Source organism: Acipenser ruthenus, chromosome 2 (genome assembly GCF_902713425.1).
Source record: "Acipenser ruthenus chromosome 2, fAciRut3.2 maternal haplotype, whole genome shotgun sequence".
NCBI lineage: Eukaryota > Metazoa > Chordata > Actinopteri > Acipenseriformes > Acipenseridae > Acipenser > Acipenser ruthenus.
Genome location: NC_081190.1, coordinates 84203758 through 84224722, shown reverse-complemented (window position 1 = coordinate 84224722; position 20965 = coordinate 84203758). Strand labels below are relative to the sequence as shown.

At 36.9% G+C, this 20965-nt stretch overlaps 1 protein-coding gene across 4 annotated transcripts in view; it reads right to left on the bottom strand.

Annotated features, from left to right (window-relative positions):
* The window catches only part of LOC117409680 (bifunctional heparan sulfate N-deacetylase/N-sulfotransferase 4-like), a 242837-nt gene that overhangs the window by 29872 nt on the left and 192000 nt on the right, over positions 1–20965 (bottom strand). For all 4 annotated transcript variants that reach the window (XM_059002732.1, XM_034016001.3, XM_034016003.3 and 1 more), the window contains one exon: positions 10512–10640. In XM_059002732.1, coding sequence (XP_058858715.1) covers positions 10512–10640 — 129 coding nt within the window. The remainder of the gene's footprint in view (positions 1–10511; positions 10641–20965) is intronic.

Sequence of the window (20965 nt, the reverse complement as noted above, 5' to 3'; positions counted from 1 at the left end):
CTCTTTGCATGATTCACCGTATGGCCCAACCGTTGAAAGTGACAAGTTACATGTGGGCCTCTGCCTATGCCATCCAGATTAAGCACTCTGATGCCTTTGAGTCTCAGTGGGGCCAGGATAGTTTCCATACACCTCAGGAAGGCATGGAGAGCTAGGGAGAGGCCAAATGGCAACACACAGAACTCGTACGCTGTTCCCTGAAAGGCAAACCACAGGTACTTGCTCTGCGCTGGTTTCATGAGGATGTGGAAATAGGCGTCTTTGAGATCCACCTGATTGGCTGCAACAGCTGTTGCATCGTTAATATTTTGAACCTCCTTCGGTTCAGATACAGGTTGACCTGTCTAAGGTCGAGGATCGGTCTGAGGCCACTATCCCGCTTGGACACTAGGTAAGTACCTAGAGTAGAACCCTTCCTCCAACTGGAAGGGGTTTATCATGCGAATAGCCATTTTTGCAGCAGAGCAGCTACCTCCTGAGACACCACAGCACCATTTTGTGGGTCCGTGATGTAGTCACGCCCCATAAGGGAGGGGGACCGTGCTTGAATTATTATTATTATTTATTTCTTAGCAGACGCCCTTATCCAGGGCGACTTACACTTGTTACAAGATATCGCATTATTTTTACATACAATTACATTCTTTTTTACACATTATTTTTACATACAATTACATTCTTTTTTACACATTATTTTTACATACAATTACCCATTTATACAGTTGGGTTTTTACTGGAGCAATCTAGGTAAAGTACCTTGCTCAAGGGTACAGCAGCAGTGTCACCCCACCAGGGATTGAACCCACAACCCTCCGGTCAAGAGTCCAGAGCCCTAACCACTACTCCACACTGCTGCCCCATTCAGAGAATGGCCGGTCTGAAAGGCAGTAAGCACCCAGATATCTGTGGTGCATTGACCCCAGTACTCCAGTTGGCTCCCTGAAAAGGGGCCCTGAGGCAGTGACAGCAAACTCCAAGGACTGCTGGCCAGCTTGTGGCTTCACCTGCAGCTTCTGTCTCTGTGCAGGGCGGTGGAACCTGTTAAAGCCTCCGCAGCGAGCAGTGGCGGGCTGGTTCTGAATATCACAGCTGGCTGTGCCAGTCTTTGAGGCTTTTGGAACCTAGGGCACCAGTTTGCTGCTGGTTTACGTACTGGAGGTGGTCGCTTGGGAAGCAGGCGAACCAGCTCCTTAGTGAATTCCCACGCGCGGTGAGAGTGCTGCAGCATCTCGTCCACCGTGGGACCAAACTTAATTGGGGCATCTAATAGCAGTGCCTTATCCACGTCAGGCACGCTTGCCTGGGAAAGCCGAAGCTACCAGAGCAGCCAAGTTCCTACCACGGAGCAGGTTCTTGTTAATCAGGCACAGCTCATCCAACTGTTGTGGTGAGGGCCTGTGGTTCTCAGAAAGGGACCTCAGCAAATGGCACTGGTAGGCTACCAGAATGCTATTATAATTGCCCAGCATTGCGGTGAATGCACTGGCTGAATAGGCGTGCTTGAGGATCACCTCAGAGACCCGGCATTTTGGGCCAGTTGGAGGAATGGTTCCACTCCAGGTACTTCCTAGTGCCCAAGCGGGATGTTGCCCTCAGACTGATCTTCGACCTCAGACAGGTCAACTTAACAAGCAACAGACTACACAAAATACGCGTAATTAGTTAAAACTATTACAATGATTATTTTAATAACACATATGATTTATGTAAAAACACAATGAATGAAATATATAGCAGATAGAAGTAGCAAGTACTTATCTGAACAAGGCTTGTCCGTCAGGTTAGTCTTGAAAGAAAAAAAATGGCGCTGAGATCTGTGTCTTTAGGAGTTAAATACCCATATGGTAATGGTTACATTTCATACCTGAAAGGGAAACATTTCAAATGATAGATGTAACTGCTGCTCTGTTGCTCTGTGTCTAATACTATCAGACTGCATTTTTATATTTTAATGAATCATTCTGCTGGCTTTAGTGAATTACTACACGCGGTGAGAGTGCTGCAGCATCTCGTCCACCGCGGGACCAAACTTATGCCGTGGTGTAATTGGGGCGTCTAACAGCATCTCATCCACCGATGATGTTTTATATATATATATATATATATATATATATATATATATATATATATATATATAATATAGTCTTTAAATAATAAAATGCAATGCTGTCTGAAGTGATCGGATAGATACGTTTGTAGAAAATGAAGGAGGGCAGCAGTCAATATTCTAGCTTCCTTAAGTGCCTTAGCCTACCATGTCTTTTGTAGTAAACTAAATTAAGGTTAATTAAATAGATTTCTATTGGCCGCTCTTTGACACAACAATTACTGGAGTGTGTTACTGAAATACATGAATGTCTGGAATGTGCTATTCCAAATGAAAAATACATCACAAATGTTTTCTCTGGCAGTGCTAAGAATGATTGGCGTCGCACTGGTCACATGACTGACAGCAAGGCACAGGCCATTTCTATCTGATTAGACACATTCTACAAGTAGTAACTGTGTAACAGCAGTGAATGTAGTTAGCCACTTCTTATTATATTATTACATGGTAATGTATGCCACATCATTTTAAGTGCTACTAATAAAGGAATGGCTGGAAAACAAGCGACAAAATGAGTACCACTACTCTAAACCATTTCCAACAGCTGTTAAATGCTCAAGAGGACAACTTTATACAATGGTATACAATAGGAAAGGTGGTGTCAAGGGTATTGTCTGATTTTGCTCCCAGGGGTTCAGGTTTGTACAATTCTTTTAAAAATATGTTCCGTTGCAATTTCAGGTGCTGCCTTGTGCTATTTTTTTTAATCACATGGGCTTTCTTGCAGTGTTAAAGTCTACTGTGCAGCACATATCTGTCCTCATTATACAGCTCTTCATTCAGCACTGCATAACAGATTACACTTCTGGGAGAGGCATAAGCTTCCTATAGCACTGATACTGTCTGCTTGTGCTTTTTCCTGAACTATCAACATGCATTGCCTACAGTGTTCTTCCCAGAGGAGCTCCAACATAAGAAAATATTAAGTCATCTCTTTCAAATTGGGATGGCGCTTTCTTTGTCAAAAATTCTGAGCTTTTCCAGCAGCTGATAACTTGACGCCAGTTGGATTTGCCTGGATAAAAAATATAGCATCTGCATCCCTGGCTTGGTTTCCAAACTGTCACCCTGTGTCCTGAAAACCCAATCTGACTATATATTTATCCAGCTGCTTTTCCCCTCATTTGCCAGCCAGCCATGACAAAAACATCTAATAACATTTTCTTAATTGTTTTAATGATTTGTCTGGGAGTGACCCCCTACAATTAGTTCATTCTGTTGCATTGGTTTGTTGACTAATGACCTGCCCTGTTGAATTCCTGTTGTAGCATGGCTAGATCTATTTAGTCGATGGCTGCTTAATGTGAAAGCATACCATTCAGTGATTGTTAACTCATGCCAGAACCAATTCAGTACCTCAGCTCAGTCTGTTTAAAGTGGTTTATATCCTGACATGACCTAAAACATTATTTGTATGCTTTTTTGATTATATATATATATATATATATATATATATATATATATATATATATATATATATACATATATATATATATATATATATATATATATATATATATATATACATATATATATATATATATATATATATATATATATATATATATATATATATATATAATTGATGATATATATATATATATATATATATATATATACAGTATATATATACAGTATATATCTAGTCACTCAAGGGATTGCATGTTGAGTGAAAGTAGCAGTTTTCATGCTATTTCTAAGTGCATTTCTCTTAAGAGAAGGGACTTCATAGATGTATGAAGACCAAAGTCAGGTACTTTGGGTGTACATATAAAAAAAAAAAATTGCTTTTACTGTGCTATACTTGTTTATGTAGCATTACTTAGAGTTTGGGTGAATAAAGTATGACAGCGCACACAGAATGACACTAAGGAGAAAAAAGCATAGCATTTGACGTTACAGTGACTGATGTAGAACAGTGTCAGAACAAATCAGGTGAGCAGCTAAAGGGGTGGATCAAGGTACTTCAGATAGAAACACAGATTTGCTGGCTTTGTATAATATAAGGGGCTACCTGAGTGCGGTAACAAAATATGGTGCACAAAAAACAAATATTGAAAAATGGCAGAGGGTACTTACTGGAACTTAAGGTATCCCCATTTTTTTACAATATCTCAGAATGAAGAAAAAAGACTGCAACTTGCAACTTGTGCTCATCGGTGCTTACTTTACACGGCAGTGCTACAAGTTTATCGTATCATTTTAGTCCAAAGTAAATAGATTTTTTCTTTTTATTCAAGGTAGTTCTTTCAAACGATATCAGAAAATTAATATTGAAATACGTGTTTGTCTGAAAAACTGTCTGGCTTAGTGATTTAACTACAGTGTGTATTTATTTATTTATTTATTATTTATTTCTTAGCAGACGCCCTTATCCAGGGCGACTTACAATCGTAAGCAAAAACATTTCAAGTGTTACAATACAAGTAATACAATAAGAGCAAGATATAGATATATAGATATATACTGTAGTTAGTGTTTGCTGTTAGGAATCTTAAAACATAAGGTGAAGAAAGCTAAAGAATTTTCCAATGCTGGAAACATTCGTGTTTTTTTTTTTAAATTTTATTTTAAATGTATTATGCAATTCATCATTGTTAATAACATGTAATAAGAGTGAATCAAATAAACGAATACGTTGTGACATTCCAAACAATCATACATACATCTCCCCTGTTTTTTTTTTTTGCTTTTAAAAGCACTATACACTTTATAACTAGGAGTCTAAACATTAAATAAACATAAGCAGACAATATTTCAGAGCACTTATAAAAGCTTAAAAATAGTGTTACTTGCTTCCTTACTAAAACAGACTGCTGTCATTTGTTAAAGGCAAGCATGCAACATCCCCCAGCAGTTGCTGCCGACATTCTCTGTCTGGTGTGGACTTGTCCATACATTGAGACTGCACATTCTGCATCCACTGAATTGGTTGGAAGTGAATCCATCTTCTTGTCCCCTCAGTCCGGAATACAAACTCAACATTTGAGAGGATAAGAGGAAGGATTCCGGAACGTGCTCAGTAGTGTCCTCTTATCCTCTCGATCCGGAATGTTTGTGCCAGTGTAAACGCACCTACAGTTTCTGTTACAGTTGTATTACTGATTTATAATTGAGCTGCTGTAGCTTAAAGAGAGTGATGTTATGTGCAGCAAAGCTTGCAGGGGTGGTGGAGATTATGGTTGTAGTACAAGCGTGTAATCAGTGTGTTGGCAAGTTCAAACTTGCAAGAATATCAGTTCATATTTCTGTTTGTATAATTGGAAAAGGCATAATCAATTTACTGTATATCCGGGAGACACAATAATAAACATTACCAGGATTGATTTCACAAACATCTGTCTGCAGATGGGTTTCTTTCACCGATCGGCTGGCTACAATAGCATTATGTTAATATGTTGTAGTACTTGTAATTGTCTTTCAATACAATTTCATATCACAGCAAACAGGTGCGATGATTTACAGCAAGATGGAGTGGGGATTGTATTGCCCATTTTTCCTCACTCAGATGCCTTACTAAATACCCTGGTATCTGAATAGATATATATATACACACACATACACACACACACACTTATATACAGTCAACCTCAGGTAACTCAACACCACACAGGGATGCCATTTAGTGTAGACTTATCTGAGTTGTCGAGTTAACCACGTGTGCACATGAGCCCTGCCATTAAAATGCATATAAGTAACAGAATGTACAGTATTACAGTATTTACAAATTTATTTTTAGTTAAATGTCTTATGAAAACGGTTGAAAAAACTGCTATGCATGAATCATTTACAGTATACAGTACTGTACAAACTCGGTACAACTCGTATAGTTCGATTGAAATAAGAATTAATAAAATAACTAGTGTTATTTTTACAAAAACAATCCAGCCACAAACTGCACAAACTGTTGACTATACTTTTAGGTACTGGCTTGTACTGTCTAATTTGACGGCTTAAATAGCAAAAGTTAACAAATGTACATTATACAGAATTAACTCCGTGAACAAAAACAAAAATAAACAACTACAGTTTCGCACAGAAATCAAGCATTGTCGATTGTTTCGCTTGCAAAAGCATGCGCTTTGAAACGTCTGCTGACAAACTTGTTATCCCGAATAACCTGAGCTTTAAAGTCAATTGAACGAGAACTATTTTAGCTTCTCACTCATGAACTGACACTGTAAGCCACTGCACTTGGTAGTTGTGAATGAATGAATGAATGAATGAATGAATGAATGATCCGTTTCCAGTCAGAGGTCAATCATGTGAAACAAGAGTGTCAAGTAGATCAGTCAACGGAAATGACACGTGTCGGGTCATCCATGAGTCTTTTTAATAGTTTTTATCCCTTTGGTACTGGCAATATGTGTCGAGTTACAAATAAAGCATGGTGTCGAATTAAAAAATTAAGAGGCAGAATGCATATATTTTATATGGAGAAAATTCAAGATCAAGACTGTCTGTCGAGTTAAGCGAAGGTGGCGAGTTATCCACCAGTCCAGTTAACCAAGGCTGACTGTATATTAAAAAATTGTTATCCATATTTATGAAAAACTGTATTAAATCTGCTTTAATTTAACTGAACACGAGGAAGGTATCACATTCTACATCATATTCTTTACACATTTAACAAAACCTATTCTTAGCTATTCGCTGAATTACAAATATCTATAAGTAATACCAAGTTACATCTCTGGCATACTTATGCAAGCCTTTTTAAATAATGGAAGTCCTCCGGTTATGAGAGGCCTAACTGATTTCTAAACATCATTAAGAACAGAGCTGCAGCTAACAGAGTTACAAGACAAAATTACAAAGTATACAAGGTAAACAGGCAGCCACTGTTTAATAAACCTTTGTTTAAGCAAAGGCAATCTATTTGCCTTGAGGAAGGAAAAAGATTAAACAGTAATATAAAAAGGCACCAGAGACAACTATAGAGAAAAGACAAGAAAGCATCCAAAGAAGTGAATTAAGGTTTAAGGTTGAAATCGCAGTCTGCCCAGTGTCCACTAGCCTTCAAAAGGTTCAACACAAATCAGGCCTGCAATACTTGTGTGTGTACAGGTATGTGTGTGTTTGTTTTGCCAATCAGTACTGTACCCAAAGACAGGTCTTTTCTTTTAAAATGTTGAAAGCTTTTCTGAGGAAAATACTCAGGTTTTATGTTCTATCCATTTAAGGGTTTAATTTTAGATTTAGAAAGTGGGTCGTTGAGGCATGCAGGCATGTCTACTTGTATACATTGGGGAATGTTATTTCTTTGGTAATTATAACATACGTGTACATACTGTAGCACTTTGAAACTGTTAACGCTAGTTACTAGGATCTGTCTGACCAATAATTTACAACTGATTTTCACAATACATAAAGATAATTTCGAATTCATTGTTTTCATGCTTATCAAACAGCTGTAGATGCCAAGTGGGCTCTCTTTAGCCCATACAGAAATGTGATCTTGCTTGCAGTTGTCTATTAATGACCAGAGTAAAACACAGAGTAATATATTCTTCAATTGATTAGATTTTACAAAACACTGTTAAAAACCACTAAATCACCAGCATTTTTTTTTCTAAACATACAATAAATCTCATGTTTGTCAGGTTAAAAATGATTGGTGTACCACACCCTCATCACATTTCCTGAGTCCATATTGCCGTTTAGTTTTCCTTTATACACATGCAGCCCCAAATGAGTGCATGCTTAAAATTAGAAACATTTTTTCCCCAAGCATACTTTATTCACACTATAGCAGTAAACGTCATTCATTCCAAAGGATGTATAGGTAATGGAAAATCATTATCTGTCCATTGTCACATGGATTTATCTGCTTTGACCCAAGCTGTTTTGGGTTTAGTCTGAGATAACCTTCGGTCAGGCTGTAACTTTTTTTTCTCAGATTACTGTATTGTATCAAAAAGGGCAAATCAATCCAATAATCTATATACAGTATATTGTATTTAAATACACATAATTGGAAAAGCTATATCATACTCATCATACATACAGTATAAATAACATCTAATGTTTTTCCTTGAAGGCATAAGGCACCTGACAATGTCTTCGCTGCCTACTGTTCACCTTTTGATTATACAAAAACAATGAGTGCTTTTTTAGGTACAAAAACACTTTTTATCATTTAACCTTTTTTTTGGAAAGATAAATACCCACCAGATATAATGTAATCTTGCAGTAAGTACAGGAATCCATGAGGTAGTGTACAATACAACGCATATCTTTCAGTAGGGTTTTTTGCATCATCAATGTGAGACTAAAGGTAAGAGTTGATTATTAGTCTCACCTTTAAAACCTGTGCAACCTTCCCTTTAATGAAAAAAACTCACCAGACTCAATGCATCTCGTTAGCTGCAGGACTTAACTCAACTAGCGCATCTCAACGCAATTGCCGCAAGTGATTTAAAAACAAATATGCTTACTACTTGATTTCAGGGACATATTCCAGCTTCAAATAAATCAAACTGAAGAAAATCTGGATTGATTACAACAATATTATTGACTTTGTGAGCTAAGCAATAATGACGATTTCATTAGTAATGATTTTGTTAGTTGTAAAACATCTTTTTAAATTCATACTAGTTTGTTCTGTAGAAATAATAGAGCAAAGCAAAATAGTACTGGCACTGTGAATGTGGAACATATGGATAGAGAATAACAACCAGTTAGTATCTCAGTGCCATAGCTGTTGCTGGAGAGGGGACTTGTTCCTCCAGAAGTACAATCCCTTAGAAAACTACCCTGCAGTGCAGCTGGCTAATTAGTAACTTGGGAACATAGCGGGACAAAAGAGCAACAGGTGTATTGTAAACAGAGTGGGTAAATCCATTTGTCTTGTATTTTATAACAATCTAGTTCAATGTATTACTAATCCTAAATTTAACTATGAGATTGGACTGAAAAGGTAGATTTCAACAAGCTAGGTTTAGCAGGAGCCTGGACCTGATATTTTTAGAATCATGTCTCAGCAAATAAAACAGAGCTGGGTGTGTTTCACACCCCACCGCTAACAAATGTTCAGTAGTTTTAAAACTCATGGGCATCTTCAAACACTCAATCAGAATTTCTGTCTACTATGTCAAGCTAATGGAATGCACTTGCTTATAATTTCATAACCTAGATAATAAAGTATCAGCCTGCTCCTAGCATTGCAATTTAGAGCATTGGTCATATAGTAACAAGGGGACTTTACAGAGAACTTGACACATGGAACAGACCAGACCACATAAATATAGGTCCACTGTTGCTTAATGGGTATGTCCTTCAACAAACGATCCATACAAGAGGAACAGGTTTCAACTGCCATTAAAGCATTTTTTTTAATTTTATTGCTGCAATCCTTTTTAATGTAGAAGTGCACAGGCAATATGACTTCCTTCAGGCAAAGACACCCTGCATTTAAAACTGAAGAACACCACCTGTAGCCCTGGGGAACTGTCAGTGAGTATAGTTCTCAAGACACAGCAGACATTTCCCAGGAACACAGCCATGGTCGTTGTGGTTAACAGAGAGCCCGCGGTAAAGCACTTCCAGGCAAGAACAGGAAACCGAACACTTGATATGAAAGGTTCCCCCTGACAGGGACGCCAAAGTTTAAGAGACTACACATGATAAAACGTTCTGTTAGACTAATGTACTGCATTATTACAGTCATCATTTTTTGCCTTAAACGGTAATTTCTATTCACAACTATCTGAATACTTGTCCCAGCATTAGCATCTAGTAACACTATGACTGACACACTCTTTTTGTTGTGTTGAATATCTTATTTTTTTGTTTGTGTTTCTTATACTTTTTTGGGGGGATATGCAGTTATTTAAAATACAACTTTAGTTAATTAAAAGCTGATCTTACTTCCTGGTACCAAATCACTTTCCTTTGCTATCTGTCAATGTATTTCCAATGATGAAAGTATACATTGCGTCTAACACTACAGATACCAGCAATAGTATGGTTTTATTTTTGCTCTGTAACATTTAGCTTCACTTTTTATAAAAATGTATGTATTTTGATTATAATCTATAATGTAACTTAAAAAAAAAAAAACATTTTTAATATATTTTCTGTCACCATCCAATCTTTATAGTAAAAAAAAAAATGGTGTTGAGAAGTTCTGAATTTAATACCAGGCCAGAGGAAAAAATAATTGTCTTGGGCAGACTAGTCCCTTCTCGGCAAACTGAAATAATCCTATTACATAGGGAATGGGGGTAGCCCGTTAGCTACATGAGATTATTTAAACACAACAAGCAGCTCACCCAAACAATATGCAGAAAACAAAATCCATGATGTCTCTCACAAGGTTGTGAGTCCCAAAGATTAATAAAGCTGGTAATTCTTTTAAAATTAATTTCAGTACCCCAATTTGACAGGTGCTTGAAGCCCTTACCGGATTGAGCAGAACTGTAAGAAAGAGCTCCCCTCCCTTGATGCTTTTGTCCAGCTCCTTCGGGCCCCCAGGGTACTCCTTGTAGAATATAGTGTGGGTAAACAAGCCACAGGTCTGCCGGGGAAGTACCTGGTTAAAAACAAAACAATACAGGTTTACCGCTATAGCACGTAAGGTATGTGTAACGTCATTGTATATTATTGTTGTTATTATTACTGATTATGATTACCTTATTTACTGTCTATTGATTTTCCATTTCTATTGGCTTATATTATTTTCTTATTTCTATCTCATCTTACGAAAGGATTCCAGAAGGCTATTGCTATCTTTGGAACATCTAAAACTCCACACATTGTGTTTCGCTATTTTTTTTAAAAATGTTTTATCTATTCTTGTTTTATGCTTGGAGTTTGGAGAATAGGTCAGTTCTGACTAGCAGTGTTCAGATTAGCAAGAGTCTGCTACTAGCAATAAACTGCCTACTAATGTAACCTGCCTATTAATGATACAATCATTATTTTTGTTTTGTAATTTATTCAACACATATTTGTATTGTTTTGTTATGCTGCATTTGAATTACAAGTGTGGATCTGAGAAAAGAGCAGAATCATTTTCATTTATTTCTTTACAGTATACTTTAAATCTTCTTTCTTCCTCATTTCCCTCCAGCACACCCTTCTATTTTCCTTTTCCATGCAGCTGTTTTTTCATTACACATCTGCTTTCCCTATAGAGAGGACCTTTGTACGTATTTAATAGGAAGTCAGAAAACAGAATTATGCATAAAATAAGTCATAGCTTCTGGGGATTGTGCCTCGGATTCCTCTGAGAGAAGCTGACAAAAACTAGTTATGCGAGCTACAGAAAATACTCTAGGGGTGTTAGCTTCTTGCTTTTCCTATCAGGATAACATCATACCAATAATGTACATACATTTTCACACCCTAGAGGTGTTTACACAGCACAGTAAAACTAATTCACACTGCAATTTAATGTGCATTTAGAACTGCTTTAAAAAAATCTGTGACCTTCCATGCATACCTCAGCCTGGCCAATTGCAGTACTGTTTGCAGCTTGTTCTTTAGAATTTAATTCAGTTCCAAAAATGACAATTTATTCAAAAAACTTAACGCCATAATTGTAACTAAATGGCATTACAGTCAGCACTTACATATCCGACCCTATCACATTTTGACTTCAGTGATGGTTAAACGCGTGTGACGCATATCTGATTATTTCATTTTGGGCCGTTCCAACCCTGGTCCATTTTTCAGGGAACACAAAAAATCAAAATACAGTATCAAAAATACATATCTGAAAGGACTGTGTTTTAAAATAAGCAGGCTTCCACTTAGATGTACTGTATTGTACATCTTAGATGTACTGCTAAGAAATAAATAATATTGGTTTTGTTGGTACAGTACTATTTATTCAACAGAATAAGTATTTTAATTCAGAACAAAATGATTCTGAAAACATCCCTTGCCAAAACTAAAGAGACGACATGAGGACTGTAATACAGTACATACTTTTAAATCCGGTACATATTGTGGCAGTATGTAAAATTTTCATAATTAAAATTTCCATAATTTTCCTTTTCAAATAATGTGTTTGAAATACTTTGACTCGCTTTTAAAACTGTAAATGTGATATGGCCACGTAATTACTTTTTCTCTATTTAAACACTCATTCTCCTTTAGTTCTTGATCATTTCAAAGTCAATTACTGTAAATGCACACAGCTCTGATTGAAAAGTGCTGTCAGGCCACTTAGCAACTTTCAAAAACTCCCAAAACTTGTTTACTTAGTAAGTTAAATAATATAATAAGAGCTGGCAATATGAATTGAAAATATAGTTATAAATGTAATTATTTTTGTTTGTATAGATCCCTTCGTTCATGGAGTACTGTAGTTATTCCACAAAGGGGGCGAGTGTGTTGTCTACAGCCATCCCCATGAAATAACCATAGTACTCCAGCAATGTTCATGGAGTATTCTATTGGAAAAATGAAGGACGACAATATAGTATGTTTAAATTAAACAGCTGGATTTGAGAATGACTTTCCTTAGATTAATCTACGCATCAGCGTCATTTGGAACAGTGAAGCTGGTCATTCTGTTATCTGATTTGAATGAATGTCAGTTTGATTCCAAAATGAGATTCGGTAAATAAATAAATACAACATTCTTGTGAATGTACAGTATGAGGGGGTTTTGTTTGTAAATAATTTGTAAAGCTTGCACTTCCAAGGTAAAGCTATAGATGAAGGACATCCCAGCATGTCTAATCTGGTGGTTTCATGATCCAATGGGGAAATGTAGTGGATATTAATTTAGTTATCTTAATAATCACAATATGAATACACACAATGGACTCTACTGAGTAATATCCATTGAGTTCAGATCCATCAATCCTGGTGAAAATTTAACATCGATACAATATTAGACTGGATTATTAATTAGTACAGTGCATAGTAACAGATCAAAAACAAACTGACACTGGTTTAAAAGTATAACTACATCAATTTATTTATAGCACAGACTAACACAGAATAGAGAATTCCTAAATACTAGTGGTCAAACTAGCTTAATGTGAGAAGAAAGGAGATTTAACAGTCCGTATTGCATATCACACAACCTTTGAATTCAGAATATGTAATGACATGGATTAATATACATTTCAGCAAACATTATTTGTTTAATCTATGCACCAATTGAAGTAAAGGAGGCAGTATGGTCCAGTGGTTAAAGTCTAGGGCTTGTAACCAGAAAGTCACCGGTTCAAATCCCACCTCTGCCACTGACTGACTCACAGTGTGACCCTGAGCAAGTCACTTAACCTCCTTGTGCTCCATCCTGTGGATAAGATGTTAAATCCATGTCCTATTGTAAGTGACTCTGCATATAATGTACAGTTCACAACCTACCTCTGTAAAGCACTTTTTGATGGTGGTTCACTATGAAAGGTGCTAAATAAAAACATTATTATGAAAAGTAGAGTTTATATTTAATAGTTACGCGACAAGGTTCCCAGTGATGCAGTTAGCAGGGATCCAATCTCATTAGTTATGCATGTCTTGTGGTGATGTCAGCAGCGGGAAACAGAACCGCAATCTTGCGAGCAGGAACAAGATACTTTAGTTGATGCACAGTCATCTGGAGATACAAGACCACGAGTACCCAATTCTTATGGCTCTCGGAAAGTGCACTCAATTGCTTGAGTGGAGAAACGGCAGTTTCTAGAACAAAGTACTTGATCTCGCTCACATTTCTTTTGGAGATGCAAAGCTTTAATGTTGTCTTTCTGGTAGGCAGGCAGGCAGGCACGAGCTTGGAAGATTGCATCAGAAGGTTTCCATAGCAACGGGTACTTCACTCAGGCTTTGACGTATTCTTCTTGGTAAGATGTTGGCTGTGAGTACCTTTAATGAAGGAGTGAGTGAGACAGCACCTCTTGCATGGATGAGAGAACCTCTTAGATAGGAGAGAGCACCCTTAGATGGAAGAGAGCACGTTCCTTGAATGGAAGAGAGTGCCCCTTGGATGGGAGAGAGCACAGAAAACAGGACAAACACAAACTTAAATGCATTTAGGATAGTCAATCAGAGAAGCTCTTGGCAACCTCTTAGGATTGGTTAATTCGATAAAGAGGACGAACGTACCTCCATCAAATAAGATGGCATTTATCACATACCATAAAACTACACCTCAATTAGTATTCTTACAAGCATTAAGAAAAGCATGGTTAAAACCAAAACTTGCACAGTAAGATAACTCTTTCTAAGTATCTTGGCATTAACTCCTGGTTTTGGTTTCATCTTCGCCATGAAATACACATTCGGTACATGCTAAACATTTGAGTGCCTGCAGTAAAATAACTGTATAAAACACTACTCCCAGTGTTATGGTTTTACATACAAGAACATTTCATGCCTATGAATATTTATATCGTATTAGATTTAATACAAAATAACAACAAATATATTTTTTAGATATATCAAGTTTATTTTATCTCAGTCCATGGACTATTACCAAAGTATACTGTCCATTTTATCCACTATCCATTAACCCTTAAAATGCCAGTCCTTTCAAATTCCTGGTTCAAGGAAGTCTCTTTCCAGTCCCTTGAAGAAGGTGACCTTTTCTCGTGGTCTGGCAGATAAGAGGTTAGATCTGTTTCTTTCTTTACATAAACAAATGCAAGTTAAGTGTTTTAAGGGGGAGGGAAGATTTTGGACGATAAAACACAGAATGGCTTTCCAGTATTAGGTTACCAAATTAAAAAACATATCTATATGGTTCTTTTTGTTCTTCACAAAAAATGATTTTTTAAATTTAATTTAAATGATATATTTCTAAAAGCCCTACATTAAGTACAATTTTGGCTGGGGTGATACATTTTTTCTCCCAATCAGTACTGTATCACTAATTTTAGGTAAGGTAAACTATTAAACATTTTACAAGCATCAGGAATCAATTGCTTCAGACAATTATCAGGTCATCTCCTATTGATATTTCATCATTGTCAAATAGTCAGATCAATTAGACAGTTGTTGTAAACTCTGTTTCTCTAATTGTTCGATTTTCAGGTATTTCTTGTAAAAGGGAGTAAAAATCTTAAAATTTAAAAAATAATTTCTTAACACAGCATTAAGGTTAGTTTTACTAATAGTTACCAGTTCTACGTTAGTAAGTGCATATATTAGTATTACTGTAACAGTGTTTCTAATAGGGAACTCTAATACATTTTCGTGGCATGGTCTTACAAACTTGTAGTTCACCATTTATCATGTGTATGGAAAATATCTTTACTGATTTAAATATATGACAATCAGCATTCATAGGAATGGAATTACTGTAATCTTGCCTTAATACATTCAGTCTAATTCACTTACAAATCCTTAAGACAGACCACATACGGCAACGCAGACCATATCTGTTTTCGTAACATTAAAGATTTATACAAAAGATTTACTTCCTATGTTAGACACAGTACACATGAGGAGGCTGTGTAGTCCAGTGGTTAAAGAAACAGGCTTGTAACCAGGAGGTCCCTGGTTCAAATCCCACCTCAGCCACTGACTCGTTGTGTGACCCTAAGCAAGTCACTTAACCTCCTTGTGCTCCGTCTTTCGGGTGAGATGTAATTGTAAGTGACTCTGCAGCTGATGCATAGTTCACACACCCTAGTCTCTGTAAGTCACCTTGGATAAAGGCATCTGCTAAATAAACTAATAATAATAATAATAATACCAATATTTGTCACTTCTTTACCTAGTCATGAAACATCAGTAAGCCATTCTTATATAACTGTGAGAGTCACCATTGTGGTTGCACTGATAATTATTGTAACTATTTTTCCCATGCTGGAGATATTAAAATCACCAAATTTCTTAGTTGCAGGTTTCTTATAGTTCTATATTCTATTATAGTTTAAAACTGTTGTTAAAGGGTGGGTGCAGTGAATCTTTTTTTTTTTTTTTCAGAATTCACTTGTTTGGTGCTGTTGGAATGTCAATAAAAGTATCTGTGTAGTTTTAATGTGTCGGTTTTAACGCTAAGTGCATAAAAAACAACTTTGAAGTTGCTATTCAAAGTCTAGGTACCCAGAAGCCTGCAGTTAATTATTATTATTATTATTTATTTATTAACAGATGTCCTTATCCAGGGCGACTTACACTTGTTACAAGATATCACATTATTTTTACATACAATTACATAATTTTTTACACATTATTTTTACATACAATTACCTATTTATACAGTTGGGTTTTTACTGGAGCAATCTAGGTAAAGTACCTTGCTCAAGGGTACAGCAGCAGTGTCCCCCACCTGGGATTGAATCCACGACCCTCTGGTCAAGAGTCCAGAGCCCTAACCACTACTCCACACTGCTCCACACATTAATGTATGCATGATGTCACACCAGGATAAGCTAGCCAACCAGCCCACTGCTTTCATGCATTAGTGCTCACCAAAACTGTGTCAGACACGCGTGGAACGTACCCCGGGAAGTCATCATGGTGAACATGTGTGTAGTGTACGGTTGCTCCAACGCACCAGGAGTTTTGGTATCTCTCCACGAGTTTCCAAAAGAACCTGAACATCGTCGAAAATGGGTATAGTTTGTGAAGAGGACCAGGGCTAGGGATGCGAAGCCCAACACAAGCTGCATCTGCAGCTCTCACCTCACAGAGGACAGCTTCATAAACCTGATGATGGTTAAGATGGGGGCTGAAAAGAAAGCTTTATTAAAAAATGATGCAACACCATCTATTTACCCAGAGGGTACCTGCAGGACAGCAGCATCAATTGCTACAAGCAGTGGGATATGTACACCGAGAGCGGCTGCTAGGAAAATGGACGTGCAGAGGGTAAGAACATGATCCTTCAATTACATTATAATTATCTCTTACTGTTTGATGAAAAATATGCATAAATTGATGCTATTATATAGCCCTAATCCTCCCTGTACATATAAATAAATACTGTGATAAAAGTATAATTCATGTCATATTCGAGTGTTATTGATTTCATGCATGGGGCCCCCATGGAGCAAACACCGCCACTGGTTCTCGTATGCATCAATCAAGCGATATTCTTCCAAATAAATTCACCGTCTGAATAATAATGCCTCTCAGAAGCTTTTTAATAAAAGCTGAAATAATATTCTGGTGACTGTTGAGGCTTGAAATACTGCTAAGAAACAAACTCAGACTTAGAAAAATATGAAACCAAAAGCAGTGCTACTCCACCGTCAACAGACTACCGTATAAAGTTAACAACATACTCAGGTCACAGCGTGCTTCTTCCTAATGCCACATTAGAGTGTCTTCATACCCAAACACAAACTGCCCTGTTCGAAACATGGACAGCAGACTGAAAGAAACGGGAGCGAAGCAAGTGTGTAAATGTAAACAATTAACAGAGTAAAATCAATAAACAAACAAAAACTATGTGTAAGTTCTGCTTATTGGAATCTGATGTCGGGGAATGTGGAGGCGAATCATTATCCACGTGATAACTCCCACGGGAATTGGCGTACTGCGTTTATTGACATGGATTGTTGTCCTGGTGTGCCGTCATGCACGCGCCCTCTTCCGGGTAGAGGTAGCAAAAAATTTTTTTTAAAGCTGTCATACCAAAAACTTGCATTTATTCAACTGATAAGTAATGAATATGAATGAACCTAAAATACCCTTCAGCCAATGAAGCGCTGAGGTACCATGGTGCAGAAGCAGCAAGGGCACCGTGAGTACTTGAGCACCAAAGCACCGAGCGCACCGAGGCTTCGAAGCCCCAAGGGTGTCAAGAGCGTAAGCTCTGGAGGGCTGCGGCACTGAGGGCGCCGAGGGCATGCAACACTGGGTCACCAGGGGCACCGAGGGTCTGAGGTCACGTGGGCACCAAAGCACTGAGGGCGCCGAGGGTGCACAAGCACCGAGGCACCGAAGCACAGAGGCTACCGAGGCATGGAGCGTCTAAGCACCAAGGGCGCTGAAGCACTGAGCACAGAGGTAGCAAACACCGAGGGTACGGGGCAAGGGCGCCTAGCCTTAACCGTGTGTAGTCACACAACCCGGGGTAGCGGGTAGCATACACCGGAACTTGCTGATGCTACAGACAGTAAGAAAAAAGAAAGAGGTATTGTATTTTATTTTTATTTTTTTTGAAGACCCAACACACCGAGGTGGGCGGACTGATGTATCCGTGGAGTCTACTCAACAGTGGGGCAGGGTAGTTTTTCATTTTTTGAAGTAGTGCTTTATATGTTGTAAGTTAGAAAATAAACCCTTTTATGTTTAATTGTTTATTTAAATATGGTGTTTCGGCTGTGCAGATGTTTGATATGATGTGCTTGAATAAAACTTTTGAGTTGTATCTGAGTTTGTCTTTCATTTTAATATTGATGATTGATGTTTAAAATGTACCATGATAATGACTACCGTGGGCGGTTGTAGGTATGAGTATAACCGTGGCGGTTCTAGTGTTCATAAATGTATATTTTGCGTGTGTGTGTGTTTTGTACGGCCTTTCTGATGGAGATTACGTGAGATTAAGTCAGAAGAACTGGATCTTTATTGCTGAAATCTTGTGAGCCACAAGTACGATTCCTGCTCAGGTTTACATGGGTTTTACAGCTATTTTTATCATGCGAAAGCGATTGACATTGCCCTTAAAGTCGCTCTGCCAAAAGGATGTCCTTTTGCTGTTTCACAATGTATTCGCGTAACAACGTCACACAGTCATGACTGTAGAGTCAGTTTTCAGGTGCATATAAACCCAGCCATAGTCACACTCATGACAGTAGCTAATCAACACCCTGGTAAATTCAAGCAGACCTTACCCACTGTGTTCCCAAAGGAGAATTAAGTTATGTAACATCTCTAACAAGTGAAATACTTTACACCTTAAATGTCTAGAATTCAATATAGCTACATTATACAGTAAACCACTGGGCTAAGAAAGTTTACAAACTTTCCTGAACAAAGCAAACTCAATCTCTAAGACAGTATCTACACAATACGTCATAACACCACTGGCAATGAAACTTTTCCCACTTTCTGAAACAAACTGCTAGTTCACTAAGAGAACTAAATCTCCACGGAGAATTTAGTAATCATTGTATAGATCTATTTATACATTCATTTTTATTACATTGTTTTGCAATAGTCAGTCTCATAACCAAACTATCGAGAATATTACTTGTAGAATTATAGGTTATTTATCATCATATAGATCCTTCACAAACACATCTGTATTGTTCAGTATATTAAATTCAATAATTAAAAAAAAAATTATTACTTGGTAAATTTCTACTTTTATTCCTTCTAGGAATTTAATCATTTTTAGTTCATTGACTATTTCTATCCCTCTTAAAATATAAGTCAATTTCTCAGAACCATATTGCATGATCACTTTTTAAATCTTGGACTTTAAACTAGTTGTATTACTACAAACTATATTAGTCCATCCTTACCATTATTTATGGTTAGTCTAAAAACAGAACTCTTGGTTCTATGTAAGTCACTTACATTCTACAGATAATTTCATAAGGGATAGGCGCTTTTACACTGTAGAGAAAAAGTAGTGGTAATAATCTATAACAAGATTATGTTTACAACAAAATAATTTACAATTAAGATTAACTTCACTTTAGTTAGATATATAGATATGGGTTATACTCCTTAGACAAACGAATGTCCATTTCCACGAATTACCACTTATAGCGACTGTACACATTAATTATAACCTAGAATAGTTAAATTATTTGATTTATCCACTGTAATTTGTTTTCCTGTTTCAAATTTTTCTTATGGTGTGGCAGACAAGAGGTTAGATCAGGTTCTTTCTTTACAGAAACAAATGCAAGTTGAGTGTTTTAAGGGGGAGGGAAGATTTTGGACTATAAAACACAGAATGGCTTTCCAGTATTAGGTTTCATTAAGCTCAATTCCCAATTAAATATAAAGCTCCAAAATATCATTACAGCAATATATACTGCTGAAGTATAAATACTGTGATAGAGAAGCCAAAAAGGAAATACAAAACTTGCAGAAGTTTATGTGGAGATTGCCTTTATAAGGAATAAGTCCAAGGTGCTTCAAGGTTATTAGATTACTGGTGTATGGCATGAGGTAAACAGATCCCTCTATTGTATACAGCTATTGTACCGTTCTGGTGTTCGCAGAGAACAAGGCAATATGAAATTCACAGGAGAGCCGTTTAAAACTTTTAATGCACAGTCCTAGGCTCCAGGTCCATAAATATCCTTTTATGAAGCCACACAAGCACAGTCAGTCAGGGTGACTTAACCACTAAAGCACAGTGTGTTTTTTCTTGCTTTGATAACCAGCCTCTGAAATTAAATTAATGTATTCAAATTGATGTGCAGGACCTGTTTAAGTATAAGTTCCTCCCATGGTTGTGTGTTTTACATATGCTATGAAAAGCTTCAGAATATTATATTGCTGCATACGTGATCTCCTTTTTTAATGACAGAATATGTTTAAGGCAGTGTTGCCTAACAGATCTGAGGACTGCAAGCCAGAAGATTCTGTGTTCAAAACTCAGTTTATCCACTGACTTGCTGAGTGACATTGGGCATGCTACCCAATTACAGAAACCTGATACACTTTCAGTTTTATATGCATGTCACTTTTTTGTTCAAACTAACAGCAGCCTAGAACAGTTTCATAAATACAAAACATATCTTTAAATAACTCAGCTCACATACAAAACAGCATAACTAATACATTTTGTATATAATAGTGTTTTAAAATCAGCAATTAAAAGTCTTACACAATGTACCGATTTATTGATTATTCAATCAGCTAATCAAATGGTTACCTCTACAGCATACAGCTTTAAAATAATAATAATAATAATAATAATAATAATAATAATAATAATAATAATAATAATAATAATAAAAATAATAATAAAAATAATTC